The following is a 19,334-nucleotide window of genomic DNA, read 5'->3' on the forward strand; positions in this document are numbered from 1 at the left end:
AATACCTTTTTATCCAGGCACACAACACCACAATATACCTTTTCAACACAGTTTTTGTGAACGCCTTGCATGTTCTTGCCATCTCCTCTGCAATTATAAGGCTTGCCCTCAAAGCTTCCCCACACTGACTGTTCATGCGATTAAACATGTTTTTTCTGTTGCTGAAGCTTGTTTCAGCTAATGTTTACATTGTATACAATTATAGCCTACTCCCTGATAAAGTTGAGTGGAACGCAACAGCGTTACCTGCGTCTCAATGTTGTAGTGTCATGGATGTATATTTAAATAGCTCAAAGGCCACATTACTAGATTACTAGATGTCGTGGTGGGCTTATGGGCCTTATAATTGACATGTGATATAAAATACTTTTTTATGTTAATAAGAAAAAAACGTTGGTATGTTTTCTTGTTAATAAGAAATCCCTTTAAATCCCTTAAATTATTAAGAGCAAAATTAGTGATAGTTCCACAAAGTATCCACTGGTGCCAGCCAGAAAACAATTGAGTACTTGAGCTGAGGTAGACAGATCCTGCTAAACTATTCCACATTAAGCATCTCATGGATTCCCATTAATGTTAGCATTTGATGCATTTGGCAGACACTTTTAGCCAAGCTATATATTTCAGCAGTATGTATTCCCTAGGAATTAAACCCATTACCTTGGCGCTGCTAGCCATGCTCTCGGTGACCTACAGGAATGCCTTTAGCATTGACATGACTAATGAGCACACACTAACCCATGTCCTGAGTGAATATGAAATCATTCATCTAAATCACCTATTTATACACTGTAACTGTTTATGGAAGAAATTATAATTTGTGTTTCAGATGATGTTATGTTAACAATCTAGTCAAATTTTGAGCATAGCTTTCAATCTCAATATACATCATAATGTCTTTAGTTATAGACATCACTGCACTGCCAAAATAAGAGAAATAAAGTTTCTTTGGGAACTAATGTTGCCTTAATTTCTTTGTTGTAGCCATTAGTGCCGAAAATAGCCCTCTTAGCCAGACACAGCTGTCCTGCAGGTTTGCTCCTGAATAGATCTCTTTGTTTTAAAGCATCTAGCTAAGGGCAAATGTGACCTCTTGAAATACACGTGGCATGATCAGAAAGGTTCCTTGTTGAAACATCAGGGTGTTGATGGGGTTGCCCAGTGACCTCAGCAGTGACACATTTCTGTCCAGATACTTGCCTCATATGTATGAGAGGAGAGACTTGAGGATACTAGGAGCAAAGGTCAACAGCATCAACAGTTAAGAGCTACAAAGGTCATTAGATCTACACTTTCCAATACTGTTCTTGTCAGTGTTTGACTTTTAGACACTGCAAATAATCAGATTATTGCTCAAAACCTTAATTATCTTTACCTCAATGCTAAACTTTGAGTGTATCTGAATGGATGATTATTTGCACAATGTGAGGATTCATTACCCAAAGACTCTGTTAGTTCAATAATATACAAAATCATTCTCAGTTTTGCACTTGCTTTGCAGACAGTCCAGATTCAAAGCCCAAAATATGGGTTGCTACCATGGTGTTACAGAAGAACCAGCGAAAAATGGCTCTAGCGGCTGTTCAAATGATCTACCCCTAACCCTACCCCTAACCTATCAGTGGGGTCTAGACAAATCATACAAAATCAGCCACCTCGTAAAATACGTACGAATTGGTCATGAGATAGCGTTGGTGGATCCTTTTGTATAGTGGGTGAGGTGGAGGAAGATCTCGACAGTCCTGAGCCTTCTCAAGCCCTGCCAGAGTCCGCTCCAGCTTTTGAAATTTTTTTTTATATTGACCCTGAGCCTGTGCCTATGCCTTCCATGGACCCCAAGCCTTTACACAATGCTGCCATGGACCACTGAACATGTTTTATTAGAGTTTTTTTAGGTTGGGGGAGTTGGGCAAGGGGATGTTGTAGGCTCAGTGCCATCATAGAGGCTTTAACAACATCCCGATATTTAACCAAACTTACAGATGAACATTCAAAATAATGACGATATATAGACTTTTACAGTAACACACAGAACATCTCAGGTTACTCAACATAACCTTGGTTTCCTAACGGGAGAGAATGAGACGTTACATTAGTATCTGACACTATGGGGAAAACTCTTTCTCCTGAAATACTAAAGTCCTACTGAATGGCACCAATGTCCTACATTGGCCAATAATGTTCAAGCCCACAAAGACTATGCTATATATAGTGGCACTGAGCTTCTTTGCCTCAGAATCTTTCGACTTAAAAGAGCAGTTCTCTACAGACTCTGAGCTGAAAGTACCATGGCAAGCTATGCAGTTTCTTGTTACCTCCTCTCAGGGAACCAATAATGCACCGGCATCCTCAGGCTAAGCACACACAGCTGCTGCACAGGCAGATGCATTGGCATCCTCAGGCAAAACACACACAGCTGCTGTAAGTGAACCTTGCTAAATTACCTATGTGGTGGTGACATTGTATGATTGAAGCACGTCTTGGTAGCGGACTTAGTTGAACAAATGCGTATGCAACTTGGCAGCATGAGTTGGTCACTGACCAGGAACACTTGTATAAAAGACAAAATGACTGACATGGGGCAATTTACCAGAGTGTGGTGTCACGTTACACACCAACTGGTGAATATAAGCAACCGTTAGAAAACTTCTGTGATGAGGGGCTGAACATGAAAGTAGACATGTTTCAGGTCCACTGACATAATCCAGTCCCTTGGCTTAATCATGTGTGAGAGTGTGTTACAGGTCTGGTATGCTCCTTGACAGTGTCTGATTCAGCAGTCTCATATTTAGGATGCACAACTCAAAAACTAACCAAAGGGAACTCATGGCCAAGTAATGTTTTAACATGTAGAATATTTCAGTAAACTGTGACAGGACATAAACTTGGCTGATGAAACCAACAGCCACCATGGTCTTCAGTATCAGACCATCCACCTTTACCTTATGGTGTGTTCACACTTGTATTTCGGTTTGTTTGGTTTATCTGGTCCAGACCAAAAAGGAAAATGATACATTTGGTCCTGCTCAACTTAGCGTTCACACTGGCATTTTTGATGGCAAAGCTAAAGATACAGAACCTAAAGGCATAGTGATACATTCACAACCTGATTGGATGAGGGAACTCACTGAACACTCCAAACAAAAGGAAAAAGTGCATTCAACTTAAAGCGGCGCTTTAAGTCGATTACACCTAATGCCGTCTGCTAGACTAAGCACGCTTGTTGTTCCGTGTACATATGATTTTTATTTTCACCACCTGCAAACTCACAAAGAGCTCATAAAAGGCATTTACCTCCTTTTTGCTCCATGTTTGCCCATTTGCTCATTTTGTTTTGGATACACCACTTGTTCCCTTTGTGAAATCATGTTGCATTGTGTCGCATCTTGTCATTACTTCCTGTTTTTTTTTTTTTTTTAGAACTATTTGGTCCATGTTGCATTCATATTCCATACCAGAGTTTGTTTGGAAGTGGACCGACACCCATCTTTTTAGCAGTCTCGGTTCGCTTGTTTAGTGCACATAAGGGTTCGGATGGCAGCACTCACACTTACTCGAATGGACCGCACTAACAGAGCAATCACACCAGAGTTCGTTTTAATCGAACCAAACATGACAAGTGTGAACACACCCTTAGTCTCATATAGCCAGACCTTCAGACTTCAGGCCATGTGAGTTTTGTGCTGCATTATATTTAGGGGCATTTTTAATATTTCACATACTTTTAAATTCCTGATTCTGAAAGGTGCTCATCGTCACAGTTGTAAACACGAAGGAACTTTTTTTGTGAGAACTTTGGTTCTACTGCAGCTCTTCAGTTTCCTGGCTCTATCGTGATCCTCCATCCTCCTCACCATTGTGCCTTGTCGTTCAAGTCTCACCATGGTTGATTGATCTCTGGCTCTAAGACTTCCAGACCTATGCTTTGGCCCTTCACCTCTTTGGCTCCACCAGGGTTCCCCCTCTCTTTGGCTCTTGTAGCTGTTACGTTTTGCTTTAACATGGACTTTGTCTTTTTTTGTGATGTCCTACACTCACTCACTGTCTTTACATCTTATTGAAAAAAAGCTCTTTTTTAAGGGTTCAAGCACGTTTTTAGAAGGGTCACGGATCAGCGACCTCCACATAAAACTGATCGTGCAGACCAAACCGTAAGCCGTAGAGACCTGAAACTTGGTGGGATGGTAGTACTCACACCGACAACATCACCAAGGCCCGCTCCAATGGTCCTGTCAGTCACAGGCTCAAGTGTCTTATGTTGTTGGAAGCCTTGGCTCATGCTGGACAAAACGCAACCTGAAATGTTCAGGTATTTTGGATTTTTTGCAAAACCTTTTTTTTTTTTTTGTGCAAAATCACTGTGCATGGTCTTGGTCCAAAGTGCCACAAGTGTCTGTAAGGACATTTGTGTATCTCTTGGCAGTTGAAGTTTGAGCACCTATTAGACATGGTTAACAGAGGCTGATCGTAACAAAACCCGGTGGGCCTGTTTGACTCTTGGCCCCAAAGGTTTGTGAAAAATTTGGGGGAAAAAAAAGACCACTGGGGGCGATATCACGTTTTTCAAGGGCGTAAATGATTGTGCATTGTGCGTTTTTTCGCAGATACACGCAATATTATTTGTTTCGATATTTCGCTATTATTGTTAGAACTTGACTCAACAAAAGTTCACACAGTTCCCATCTGTCATATTTGCATAAATGTTTGTACATAATATGTTAATATGTGAACAAAAATATATACTTAGGCCTACAAACCAAACATTTTTAATACCATGTAATTCACTAACAAATATGATCTTGGATGACTGCATTAGCTAAGCGAATCAATTTGTTAGCATGTAAGCTCAGCTCCTATAAAGTGTTTTCACGACACGTCATCAATCGGCCATATACTGTAGGTGGCACTGAATGTAAACAATGTCACTCAACCGAACAGAACTTCGCAAATTTTGCTGATTGTTGTTACTGAAAATGGTCAGTAATGTTTTGGGCTGTAGGCTACTAATCAGTTGGACTGGGAAAAACACGTGGTGTACTATAGATTTAATTAATACTGCTCATGTTTACCACCTATTAACTTTAGTTTGTCAAACTTCCTGTTTACTAAGTCTTTCTCTGTATGATTTAGCAGCTTCCACATATTTTTCCCCCTTGGTTTAGACAGCATAAATTAGCAGAAAATTTAATTCTGTAGTATATTAACCGTGCAATCAATGCTGTTGTTTACATCCGAGTATCTCCAATATGGCTGCGCATCCGGATAACTGACCAAACCTTTATGTAAGTGCTAACCCTCTATAGTTTAACTTACTAACATGTTAACTATACAATAAAACTACTTAATAAACAAATACTATTATTATTATAACTTAATCTGATAATTAGTTAATCTAATAATCTGACATCTACATGTGCAGAATTCTCAATACTCATTTTCTATATATGGAGGTAAAGGGGAGGTGAATTTATTACATTTTTCTGAAAGCATCAAAACGAAATTTTAAAAGTTTTTTTTTTTTCAGAGTAATTACTACTTTCACGTAACTGCGATTGTTACTGTTGCAGTGTTCAATTAACTCACCGTTTTGTTGTTAGCGTTTCGCTTAATCTGAACCTGCGCCGAATAGCTACATTTATGCACAGCAGCATCACTCCGGGATCCGCCCAAGAAACACCAGTACCTTTAAATGAAGTGCAGTGCGCCTCCCTTCACCGCGGTTAACATGAGCAGAGCTTCATACTGACAGCAGCTCTCGAGGGTGAACACTTGATTAAGCTGCAGAACCTCAAACAGAACCGGCACCTATTGATTTCCTTTTTAATATTTGGGTGAAGGCGTTGATTAGCTACACGTATTTTGAGGTCTGTGCTCTTCCCTCGAATTCCGCTATCCCATTTTATCTCAGGGCATTGCCTTTTAATTTATATTTCTCAGGTGTTATATGCATCATTGGATTCTTCTACCAAGTGGTGGTGAGAGGATTGGTAATTGATATTTTTAAACACCGATACACTTTCTTCCTTTAACCGGACGCTAACACCTTCGTTCTCGGACAACGAAAGAAAGAATCGGTTCTACTAATTCAAGGCTGGTGGAAATGCTGCTAAGTTTGTATACTCTGATGACATTTGTATGGGGACTACCCGGCTTTTTTGCCTCGTACGTGCCTTGTGAGCCGTGCGATCAGAAGGCGATGTCCATGTGTCCTCCGGTGCGGATGGGGTGTCAGGTGGTGAAGGAGCCCGGCTGCGGATGCTGCTTGACCTGCGCACTGACCGAGGGGCAGGCGTGTGGAGTCTACACGGGCACTTGTGGACAGGGACTGCGCTGCTTGCCTCGGAACGGGGAGGAAAAGCCGCTACACGCTCTGCTTTACGGCAAAGGAGTTTGCATGAACGAAAAACTATACAAACCACTGCCTAGAGGTAAGTTTTATTGACGTGCAATAGATAGTTTGAATGCAATAAATTATTGAATATAGAGAAACTATTTTTCATCTATCTATCTATCTATCTATCTATCTATCTATCTATCTATCTATCTATCTATCTATCTATCTATCTATCTATCTATCTATGCTGAATTATTCAGGACATTGACATTCATAGCATCTTGTAGGATTTATTTGATATCATCTGGACGAGTTTTTACATTTGTTGAATACAGAATTGGTATTCAAATCAAATTCCTTCTCAGCAAACCCCCACCCACACACCCGCATATCTATCTCTGTCATTCTCTTTATCACACTCTTTCACAGGCTTTAGCCTCCCCAGCCTTTATTTTAAGCTCTATAAAAATCAGCGATTAACTCAGCTGTCAGCACTCTTAAAACTGTGATTATGCGATCTCATCACATTTACTGAAAACAGCTGCTACAGCTATTTTACTCTGAATCTTCATCTTGCAAGTCCTTAAAAATTTAGCCCAGAATGGGAGGCTTGAGGACGGTTCTGACAGAGAACGAGTTGGAAGAATGAGGCAGCATTTTGAATAAAATAAAATAAAATAAAATAAAATAAAATAAAATAAAGTAATGTTTACACAAATGAATTAAGACTGCTCAAATGAGACTATATGCTGCCTCTAAATTCTGTGTAAAGATGCAAAGCTACATAAAAGTAGTTCTGTCCCACCTAGAATCAAAAAGAGTGATGATGTTGCTTTGGGTTTAATAAATGAATGCAAAATGAATTTTATTTATTTCATGTTTTATATTCAGAAATTCATAAGTCTGGTATTAAAAAAGTTATTGTGGATAGAAATTAAGGGAAGGGAAGTATTCCTGCAACTTTATTCTATTTATGTTGTGATGAGTTACATCTACTTGATTAAGTTCTATTTTGGTTGTGAAAACCCCTGCATATGGAAAATAGTTCCCCAATTCAAAATAAAACTTATTTATTTAGCCAATTGTCTTTGCCAGTAAGAGCAGTCATAGATGTGTTCCATCACTACACACAGTAAAAGGACAATGCAAGTTTTGATGGCATAAATGGTCACAATTTTATAAAAGGTTAAAAATGAATAAGATGTGGTTGCAATTTAACTAATTTGACGAAAATGTAACAATTTAAACATTTTCGCATACTACATCTAAATATGTGCAGAGTAAATGCACTCATTTGGTGCCACCTTTGTTCTATAACAATGAGATTTTAGTGATAAAAGGCATGTTAACAGTATGTAACAGAAGACATTTAGAAGACAAAGCAGAGAGAAAGAATGAGCACACCTCCTCTCCCAGGGCTGCACAGATCTCAGATTAGCATGCATTCCCAGAACAATACCCCCAGATTAGGAGACTTGGAAGTGCACTTGTAACATTGCTAAAATAAAATTTAATATCCTTCAAATGAAAGACCTGGTTAACTAATGCTTGGCAAATGATAAAACAACAGCTTAAGAAAGAAGCGGAAGCACAATGTTGATTGATTCAATGATTTCCCAGCTTTGCTGGGGTTTTTACTCTGATTTGTCAGTGATGTCATCAGAAAATGACTTGAGAGATTTGCTCTTCTGTTGTGACCCTGACTGCTTAGCTTTTCCACAGAAGGGGTCAAGCCCTTGAATCTGATTACTCACTGTACAGCTGGGCAATGCAGTGACGTGTGAGCGAGAGCAAGAGGGTATAGACTAGGCAAATTGAAGTTGGCATCTGGCATCTTTGGTTTCAATTAAAATAATAGAGCTGGTGGTTGCATTCAAACTGATACTGCTTATTGTCATGCTTGATTTGATTCTTTGACAAGTGAAAACGTAACATCCAAAACTTTCATGATAGCTCTTATTCAGAAATACTCCAAATATGAATAACTTTTCTGTGGTTTCTATGGTTATTGTGTGAGGAAGGCATTCTCAATGAAATATGCTTGACATATATATTTTTTTCCGTGGCAGACTCTGAGGCTTGAGTTATTGAGTTATTCACTAATAAGGTTTTCCTTATGAGATGACACCTTGAGAAAGCCAACAGCTTTCAGAAAAAATCTGTGAAATCTGTTGATCTTTTGTATTTTCTCGAGAGTACTGGCTCGCTCTCAGATGCTGAACAGTAGTCTTGCTAAGCCTTCTTTACAACCAATATACCAATAAACTGAGTAGCAACATACTGTAAGACCAGCACAGGAAGATAAAAGTCTTTGTTGTGGATAGATGATGACAAAGTGAGTGTAATCAGCTTGAAGGATACCAGTTCATTGTGGCCTTAGATTAATGGTCTTGATTGTCTTGATGGTGTCTTGACAGTGGTGTATTTGTTACATGGATGTCAGTTATGCCATTGCATCCGACTGTTGTTCTCTTCTCAGATCGTGAGTCACATGAAGACGCCCTCGTTACAGAGGTAACAGAGGATCTGCTTCCCCAGGCCAAAGTTCCATTATTCCAACGAGACCACATTAACAGCAAGAAGGCTCAGGCCATGAGAAAGGATCAGAAGAGACAGGAGGCTAAACTCAGGATCAGAGGCAATTTTGAATACCCGCTCTTTGGAAAAGACAAACATCAGTCTGACATTGTAAGTTTGTTCATGGATGTTTATCTGATAAGTGAAAAACACTGTTTTCATGCTGTTTATGTTATTTTAATGTTTATATTAACACATAACACCTTTTTATTAATGGTGTGTGTGCTAAATGCAGGGTCCATGCAAAAGAAAGCTGGATGGAATTATCCAGACGATGAAGGACACCTCCAGAGTCATGGCTCTTTCGCTGTACCTGCCTAACTGTGATAAGAAAGGCTTCTTCAAGCGCAAACAGGTTAGTTCTGCACTTCAGCATGTTTATAGATGTCAGCTACTGGCAAGCTTAGTTGTCGGAAAGTTTTCTTTCCTATAAACACATGTCTCTTGGCTGAGGGCAGGGTCAAGTTACATTGCTTACTTTGTGTTGTCCATTTTTGGTTTTATGTTGCAGTGTAAACCCTCCAGGGGGCGCAAGCGAGGCATCTGCTGGTGTGTAAACAAGCATGGAGTTCAGATGCCGGGCACTGACTTTAATGGAGGCAACATCCAATGCAAAGATCTTGAAAGCAACAGCAACAGCAACAACAACGAATGAGACAAACCAAATTTGGTCACGTAACCATGACATTCTACACTCACTTTCATCTACCAAATCATGTGATTTGCAAATCATTTCTAATCTTAATCTTAAGGAGTCTGACCTTTAATTGTGGAAAATCCTTATTATATATATATATATATATATATATATATATATATATATATAAAACAGCTAGGCAGAGGATATGCTCAATACACACAACATTATTAACGTTATTGAATCCTGCCATTAAGGTTGTCATTAAGGTTGGTGGGATGTATCAAGTATCATGTGGGTAATGTCTAGAGTCATGGACTAGTTACCACTATATCTTATATCATATAAGGTTTTATAAGTTTAAAGGAATAGTTCACTCAAAAATGAAAATTCTGTCATCATTTACCCACCCTCATGTCATTTTATACCTATATGACATTCTTCTATGGAACACAAAATAAGATTGGGTCCAAAACATCGGACCTTTTGTATATTCTTTTGTCTTCCACAGAAAAAAATGCATACAAGTTTGGAATGACAAGATGAGTGAATGATGGCAGAATTTACATTTTAGGTGAACTGTCCCCATATATTAATCAAAAATGACTTTGCTTTTGTCCATGGCACAGCACTTATTCACTAAATAGTACTTATATAGTCTTGACACACTCTTGTTTTTCAGTTGTTTTGTACAACATTTTCCAAAGGTTTCTGCACATTAGTTTATTGTCCTGGCACATTGTTTTGCCAACCTGAGTGATATAGGGAAATTTATATTCTAATAACCACTGTTTTATGTACTGTATAAACAAACAAGCAAACAAAAGCCCTATGAATGAAAGCAAAGCACAACCTCTAAGTAAGCTTTTAGCTTATATAAATCACTACGGAATAAGAAAGACTCAGCATTTGAATGCACAATGGTGAAAAAACAACCAGCCATTTTTCTATTTTTTCAAACTTCTATTTTTTCCCAAACAGATCAGGGTCCTTGGGTTCTTATGGAAATCTCTGTGCCTTTTTCTACTCAAATATTTGAATACTGATTTACATCAAAGGCATCAAAGGGGCCACAGAGGGGAAAACACAAACACTCAAAATGGTGACCTTTAGTTTGTAGGAGTGTAGATTCAAAAAAGCAAATTCAATGTTCTTAAAAAGTAGGCAAATTGAGATTATTTGCATTATGAAAATGCCATAGTAGTACAGATCCAAAGGTATTATTAGGTGTTGGCCCACAGACTTGAATTTGGTGCATTCACTTCTTCCCCCTTAATTGTATCAAAAATATGCTCTTTATGAGATTATTTGCATGTGTGATGTCAAGTCAGAGCAGAGGCTGACAACAGTTCAGAATTGTTCCCCTATCACCTGTAAACCAGACTGACAAAGTTTCTAGGCACATTAGTGATTCTGTGAGATTTTAAAAGGACAATGTTCCTCGTGTTACTCTTGAGTAACATGGAAGGGATTCTGAATGATACCACCCCATGGTGGACTAAGGCTCACTGTTAGGAGACAAAAATACAAAGCAGAACAGTGTGACAAGTTTTGCAAGATGCCTATCTAATAATGGAGTGGCTTTGATGTGTGTTAAAAATAAAAACTAGTAATTTCCCCATAACATTTTCAGTTTAAGATTCGTATTCTTAATGAAATAGCTTTAAATATCTTATTTAAGCTGAGCCCAAATCAAGTAATATGGATGATCAAATTCTTTGTCACATCTAAATACCTGAGTGCAATATTTATTTGCCATGTAATTTATGTACTCTTATTTTTGTCTCTTTTGTAAGGACAAAACATTTATTTAATAAATATATACATATAAAGATATTCAGATATAATAATAGAAACTGTTTTTATTTTGTCTGTGTACTGTGCTTCATCAGATACAGTTTAAGAAGTGCATACTGAGGGGGGTAATTTCAAATATTCAATCGGTGCATCACCTTTTATACTTCTTTTTTTATATTTTATATTTCAGTTTTACCTATGTGTTTATTCTGCTTTCAGGAATGATTTGAAGACACCTATGACTTTTGTCACTTAAACAAAAAAAAAAAAAAAAAAAAAAAAAAAAACTGCAAATAATACCTTGAAATATTTCTTTATTTGTGTACATGTAAAACATTGGGTCCAAAATACCAAGTGACAATGACACCTAACAGAAAGTTTGAACTGTGTATAAAATTTGCACAAAGTAAATCACAATGTTAAGTTAAAATAGTTAGTGAACAGCTCTCTGTATTAAATCTATTTAACACATCTTTATTGACTTATTGTATGCAGCATTATAATTATGTTTTCTCTTCCATTGTGTGACCACCAGATGTCAGTAGTTATATGCAATTGGAACAGAACATCAACTGTGTTAGTACAAACTGTGTAGTCCTAGTACTAAATGGTTTGAATATTCCTGATGCATTAACAGAGAATTAAGTGAACAACTTTTGTTAGCACACATAGCCAAAAGATTTTAAAACCTCATAAGCAGCCCCATACAATTTATTTCTGTAAATCATTTGAGGTAAGGCACTATCTCACCGACTTACATTGTAGCGCTTCAGTGTTTGTCAAAAGGAACACTGTCCTATCCAGTAAAAACCATTACTATAGCATTTTCTGCACTATATGAGAGGGGGGCAACCTAGGAAAGAAGTGTATTGAAACAAATAGCACCAGTAACATCATGAGAGAAATACAACGTATACATCATGATTAGCACAAGATGCATACAAAGTATGTGAAAGTGTTAAAGATATGTTTACAATTCTGGTTATTTTCCTAACCTGCTAATCTCAATCCTCTGGTCATATGTCATCACTTAGCTAGGATTTAATGAGTATGATCAGTTCAGTTATATCACTACTTTAACTGTAACAACACTGTTTCAAACCATCTCAAATCTACAAGCGCAAAAATGTATAAACACACAAGGTATATTGGTAGCTTGTTTAGAGAGTGTAAAACACTGACTCCTTTAGGGGCATGGGTGTAGGTTTGTAGGCTTAAAGGTCAAGATGGGAAGGTTCAGGACTTTGTTAGTTTTGAGGGTCCACAGAGGGATCCATGTCTTGGCCATCAAGGTACTGGTTGCAGTTGGGATCACCCCTTGTCAGTGGAGAGTTGAGGATGGGTCTTCCTGTGTGCGGATTCACACACCAGCACTCGCCACGATGTCCATTCACTGACATTTTACACTGAAACACATAATAGTCCAAATAAGTTTTTAGAACTAAAATTTATATTTTAAAGACGTTAAAGGAGTGTGTTTGTACAACTGTAAGAAGTATTTTAACTGTAATTGACACCATTTGTAGCAAAATGTTACCACAAACACATTTTAAAAAAGTATGTTCTTTTAAAAAGAACTTACAATAGAAATGAAAGGAATACTAAACATACCGAAGATTTGTAACATGCCTATTGCTTACATCATAAGATGTAAACAATATGCATGTTACCTTGATTTTAATATGTGAAAATATTGCTTACCTACATTTTCTGTGTAAAGTAATATTTTAAATTTTGCATTTTGATAACAGAATGCATAAACCCAAAAAACCTTAAAGGGGTCATCGGATGCCCATTTTCCACAAGTTCATATGATTCTTTAGGGTCTTAATGAAAAGTCTCTAATATATTTAAAAATTCTCAATAGTAGTGTAAAAAAACATCCTTTTACCTTGTCAAAAATATCAAAATATAAATATCAGCTAATTTTATCGCATGGGCCCTTTAAATGCAAATGATCTCTGCTCGCCCCACCCCTCTCTGCTGAGGGATTACGAGCTGTAATGTTTACTTTAGCCGCGTTTAGCTGCATTTAGCTGCGTTTATCGGTGAAACTTGCAAACAAGCACATTATTAAGAAAGGCCATTTGCAAAGATGCATAAAAAACCCTTATACTCGCTTCTGCTGTGGGTGAAGCTGCATCACGAATGATTCACATGAACATAGATGCATATGTAGATCGGGATTGCCGCTTTCCTTTTAAAAACAAAAGTAATGTTTTCCTCTGCCTCTTAAGCGGCTCAGATGTCGGGAGTAAACTACTGCTATGTTCATTATTACATCCAACAACAGAACACCTCAGTCACTCAATTAGAGTCTTCCTCTGCACCTGAGTCGACACAATGGCAATCGTATTCGGACTGTTTCAACTCGGTGAGGGCAGGTCTAAGGTAAGGCACTCATGTCAATCAATGACCTGATTTTAAAAAGGGTATATTACATTTAAAGATTAAAAAAATACCACTGGGTGGATTTTTATCATTGTAGGGTGGTTGTGCACACAAACTGCCAACACACATTAATGTTCAAACAACATGTAAAAGTTAGTTTAGCATCCGATGACCTCTTTAAAACAATCATGTAGCTCAATAAATACAGTTTTAACAGAATAATTTAAGTGATTTTATAAAATTATATAAAACTTCAAATTTCTACATTTAAATATCCTTAAGAAGGATTCATAATGAATGTAAAAATATTTTATGCAATTATTATTAGGCCTCAAATATTTTTTTACTTGTATTCCTTTAAGACATATATTTGTTTGTATTCCTGTAACGTTAAAAGTAAAACATGGTATTAATAATGCCAAAATCATGGGTTTGATTCCCACAGAATTGATTGACGTACCATCAGTTACAGTGGGCCTGAAGCTCTGAGATCCCTCAGACTAAAGCAATAAATAAAGGATAAAAAAACAAACAAACAAACAAACAAACAAAAAAAACAGAGAAAGAGAGATTAAGAAAGTAAGAGATGAAATGAGATGTGAGGAGATGGGGAGAAATTAGATACGGAGAAGGAGGGAAGAACTGTCACCGAAGTGAGGTAAGCAGAGCTAGGTTAACAAGATTAAATAGAACAATTAAAAAAATAACCTCCTCCAGATAAGTTTGGAGTATTATTATATTATGAAAGTAACATTTCTTTCTTTCTTACTGTTTTTAATCTCTGGCTTTGCAAGGTTATGGTAAATGATCCAACAATGTGATAAATGAATTGATTTAAAGGTCTACAAAACACCTCATTAATATGAGGTGTTAAAACCTGCCTGCCTGCCCAGTATTATATAATATTAAAGAATTAACACAGTGCTTATTAAAACAGATTTAGATATATAGTAACCTAAGTTTAGATATATAAACATTGCTTTGTTTCTTTCTTTTTGTTATTAATCTCTGTTTTTGCAAGGTTATGGTAAATGATCCAGCCATGTGATAAATTAATTTTAAAGAAGTACAAATGCAGTCTAAACTAATATCAAGGTGTTAAAAGCTTGCTGTCAGCACAGTATTATTTAATATTAAAGAATTACCACAGTGCTTATTAAAACAGGTTTAGATGGATTACCCTGTGAAACATGTAAACGTTCCAAAAAGTTTTATGTCTATACCCAGATATGGCAAATGTACAAAAATGTGTGTTGCTTTAAACCGGTTGCTGCTGAATAGGGAATTAAATACCTGTTTCAAGTTGTACTGCCCCCTCTTGTCACAGTTGGGTATGTGCAGGGAATAAAGGTCCTCCAGGGGGCCCCTGTTATCTCTGAAGGGTATTTTTGCAATCCTTTCCAGCACCTGGTCAAGCTCCTGCTGACACTGGCTCTAAAATATATAAATAAAATTGTTTGAATTTTTAATGGTAGTCAGATTGGTATGTCCTGTCATATTTTACATTCATTTCTCAAATCCACTCCCAAATTCTACGGCTTCTGTGATTTAACAATGTGGAAGTAAATTAAAATGTATGTAAAATGATTTATTCTCATATTAATGAGGTGTTTTCCTCAAAGGGAAGCGTAAATGTGAACATATTACACCAGTTTTGATTTCGCTACATTGGTTACCGGTCAAATATAGAATTGAATAGAATTTTAAGGTTTTGCTATTTGTTTTTAAGTCCCTACGGAATCAGGCTCCACGTTACTTAGCCGACCTATTACATCCATCCACATAGTCTAGATCACTCAGATCAATGGATTCTGAGTTACTCTATATTCCCAGAACTAGACTTAAAAATAGAGGTGATCGCGCTTTTGCGGTAATCGGTCCCAGGTTATGGAATAGCCTTCCGATATATATCAGATCTGCTCAAACCCTGTCAGTTTTTAAATCTGCGTTAAAAACTTACCCTTTCTCTAAGACGTTCAATGTTCCTTAATATTCTCTTAACTTTAATTAAACTGTCTTTTTATTTCTGCTTTTGTAAAGCACTTTGGTCAACATTGTTTTTTTTTTTTAAATGTGCTATATAAATAAACTTGTATTGTATTGTATTGTATTATTCTCTAAATCTGTAATGCATACACAGCATTAAAATCTTACTGATGCGTTTGTGTCATTTGTGGGTGTTTATTTAAGGTAATAGGACCTGAAAATACAACCTGAAATGCATTTGGTGTGTACTGAGCCTGAAAAAAGTGCTTTGGACATGTTATTGTGCATTTAAAGTCTGTAGACTGATGAGATTTGATCACTGTATTGTGGTCAAGGACCTCAGCCAAGATAAATAAGCCCCAGAGGCAATTATTAATCATAAGTCAATTGGAACAACGTGTTTTGTTAGGGTTTGGAACAGCTATGGCAGATTGAGACTTTACATACAGCTCACAACATTAGAATGCATAAATGAGTATCCCACTCTAAATATACACTGTAGGCAAAATTTAAACTTGTCTCTGCAATTCCACATACTGTAAAGACACTCAAACAGATCATAGAGAAGATCAAAACAAATGTATTGATTTTATTTTGGATTTTCATCATCTACCTGTTTAGCATGCGGTGCTTTAGGGTCCTCAATTTTATTGTACTTCATCCTGGTCTTCAGCTGCTGACGGTGTTGAAGGACAGCACTCTCCTTATTTGGACCATCTTTGGTGGGCTTCCTTATGGGAGGAACCTCAGTCAGACCAATGTCCAAAGAGTCCTGTACCTCACCTAAAGACAGGACACAAATTTTTTTAAAAGTTAAAATTTGTCAAAAAGTTATCTTCCTACCCTCTATGGCTGGTTATCAGAAGTACAACAGGTTATTCAAACAACTTTATTTCTTTCAGCTTTTATATTTAAAAAACAATGTCTTTAGTGATTAAAGTAATAATGTGATAGGTGCTGTATATGGATCCCAAGGGCCCAAAACTTGCAGTTTTTTCACATATCTGGGTTTTTCTTCTTTTCAGAGGTGATCTAAATATTTACAGCTCAAAACGGAAAATTGACAGGTTTGTGTTGCAGTTCTGTGAATGATTCATGCTCAATTTTTGCTGTTCGTTGTGACAACATACTTTCAGCTTCATGGTACCCACAGCTGGAGCTAATTTTCTCTGTGCATGGCGGAGTTGAGAAATGGCACTGAAATGAACAAAATGCCGCCCAAAAAATAAATAAATAAATAAAATAAAATAAAATGTTTTAATTATTCTTTCTGCCACACAATTATAAGAGAGACATTTATTTGTTCAACCTGCATCGAAGATTTCTTTTTATGTGTATTTTGGCAGAGTTGAGCATTGTAACCTTTTTTCCATAAAGGTTCCATAAAGAACTTTTAACATCTGAAGAACCTTTCTGTTTCACAAAAGGTTCTTTGTGGCGAAAGAAGGTTCTTCAGATTCTTAAAAGGTAAGAAAGAGATGGTTCTTTAAAGAACCTTTGACTGAATGGTTCTTTGTGGAACCAAAAAATGGTTCTTCTATGGCACTGCAGTGAAGAACCTTTTAAAGCACCTTTATTTTTAAGAGTGTACCACTAAAACACATCAGACACATCCTTTCTGTTTAAAGACACACCTCTTTAGCCAAGCATTCACATAGTGTATTTCATAATCTTGTACTGTATTTCATAATCTTGTACTTCAGTTATATCTTACCAAATGCACGTTATCATTCTGTAGCTTAGGTTGAATAATTTTATGGTTGGTTGGAACAGCAGCTATGCTCATTTTTCTCTAATTGCTTCTCTGTTTCTGCCACAGGATGGAATCCTGAGGTAACTATGAATTACACAAGTACACTTCAGTCTGGATCCAACCCCTACAAAGATCTGAGATGACCAAACACCTGAGAAGAGATGATGCCAACCCCTCAGAAGACCTGATAAGCTACTCCAAAAATAATTTAGAAACTTACGTTTTGTATCGTGAAAAGCACTATACAAATAAATGTGAATCATACTGAATTGAACTGTAAATTGTTCCACTGATCTACCTTTACAGTGTAAAGATGACCTTTGCTAGCAGTCTATAGTATTCTGACTGATTGAAATAAATGGTTACATTTCAGTATTCAACATAAAGACAACACAGATACATTTAATAAGGTAATTATATAAAAAAATGTCCCTGAAAATAAATTTCCTAGGGGGAAATATTGCCCCTTAAGGGAAAATGGATTTCTGACTCTAGCATATGGATATGAATATCATATGTGAGTCATTTCACGAAACCGGAAAGTCCAAAACCGAAAGTCCATGTTAAAGCTGTGTGTGTGTGTGTGTGTGTGTGTGTACCTGGTATTCATCACGTTGTGGGGACCAAATGTCCCCACAAGGATAGGAATACCAGTAGATTTTGACCTTGTGGGGACATTTCTCAGGTCCCCATGAGGAAACAGGCTTATAAATCATACACAATGAGTTTTTTTGATGAAGTAAAAGTGTGCACAATCTCCTGTGAGGGCTAGGTTTAGGTGTAGGGTAGGTGTAGGGCGATAGAAAGTACGGTTTGTACAGTATAAAAACCATTACGCCTATGGAATGTCCCCATAAAACATGTAAACCCAACATGTGTGTGTGTGTGTGTGTGTGTGTGTGTGTGTGTGTGTGCACGTGTTCTGCCTAGATTTTCACATCTCAGTGTTAAGTAATTCAATTGCAATTTATATCTTGAGTACATTATGAATACTGTGTTTATAGAAAATCTTAAAAAACTGTACATTGAATTTAAGTAAAAAACAACTATTTATATGTTAAGATGTATTTGTCTCTTCAACCCTATTACCATCTTCAACCCTGTTACCCTAGTCTCAACCCCGTCACATAATAATAGGGATTTGATGCCTGAGGTGGGAAAATATCCAATTCAACCAATTCAAATTGTTTATACAGAGTTTAAAGCTTCTTAGCCATCTGTGTTTCCGCATAAATGAAAAAGAAATCTGAACTAAAGCACAAAACGCATGGCTAAAATTTAGCATACCACAGCAATAAATAGCGAGACTGAACAGCAGGTAATAACAAAAACAATCTTAATTTTCCACTTGTCAACACTTCTTAAGAGCTTGCTGCTTAACCACAGTGGTGATCTCTTTGAAGCTAGTATCCCAGCAGGTTCTACAGAAGTGGAATGAAATCAGGTGTACAATGTGCAAGAGACGGGCTTTTCCATTCCAGAAGTGAAGCATTCCTTCTTTCCCTGAAAGACTTCAGTTCACAATACGGTTTGTTAACAATGAATGTGCACTATTTTTGAATTGAAGTTTAACTAACATTAATAAAAAATGTGATATTATGCAACAGTTCGATGACACAAGTGAAACAACAATGGAGTGTCTTTAAAACCCTCATTTTGTGAGAACTACTTCCTTCTGCCACTGATTCAAATCTCAAGTTGACAGTTTAAAAGCTGTTCCCAAGGCTCCATTAATAATTTGAAAATGTTACTTTAGAACTAGTAATGAAGGAACATTGAGTTGCTTCATTGAAAGCTTATTATATTACTGTAGAGTATGTAGAGTAGAGTATTATAAGAGAGAGATGGACTGAGCGAGT

The 19,334-nt window shown here is 36.9% G+C and overlaps 2 protein-coding genes across 2 annotated transcripts in view; one reads left to right on the forward strand and one right to left on the reverse strand.

Annotated features, from left to right (window-relative positions):
• Nucleotides 1-5,705: 5,705 nt before the first annotated feature.
• On the forward strand, nt 5,706-11,384 carry igfbp5a (insulin-like growth factor binding protein 5a). Its single transcript, XM_073851558.1, has 4 exons — nt 5,706-6,428; nt 8,814-9,022; nt 9,147-9,266; nt 9,423-11,384. Exons 1-4 carry the CDS (start codon nt 6,101-6,103, stop codon nt 9,564-9,566), a joined length of 801 nt encoding a protein of 266 aa, XP_073707659.1. The 5' UTR covers nt 5,706-6,100; the 3' UTR covers nt 9,567-11,384.
• Nucleotides 11,385-11,642: 258 nt separating this feature from the next.
• The window catches only part of igfbp2a (insulin-like growth factor binding protein 2a), an 8,650-nt gene continuing 958 nt past the window's right edge, over nt 11,643-19,334 (reverse strand). Inside the window, exons 2-4 of the mRNA XM_073852517.1 lie at nt 16,336-16,505; nt 15,030-15,170; nt 11,643-12,751 (exon numbers count right to left, since the gene is read on the reverse strand). Of these exons, the coding sequence (XP_073708618.1) occupies nt 12,593-12,751; nt 15,030-15,170; nt 16,336-16,505 (470 nt within the window). The 3' untranslated portion in view covers nt 11,643-12,592. The remainder of the gene's footprint in view (nt 12,752-15,029; nt 15,171-16,335; nt 16,506-19,334) is intronic.

This window comes from Garra rufa, chromosome 12 (genome assembly GCF_049309525.1).
Source record: "Garra rufa chromosome 12, GarRuf1.0, whole genome shotgun sequence".
Taxonomy (NCBI): Eukaryota; Metazoa; Chordata; class Actinopteri; order Cypriniformes; family Cyprinidae; genus Garra; species Garra rufa.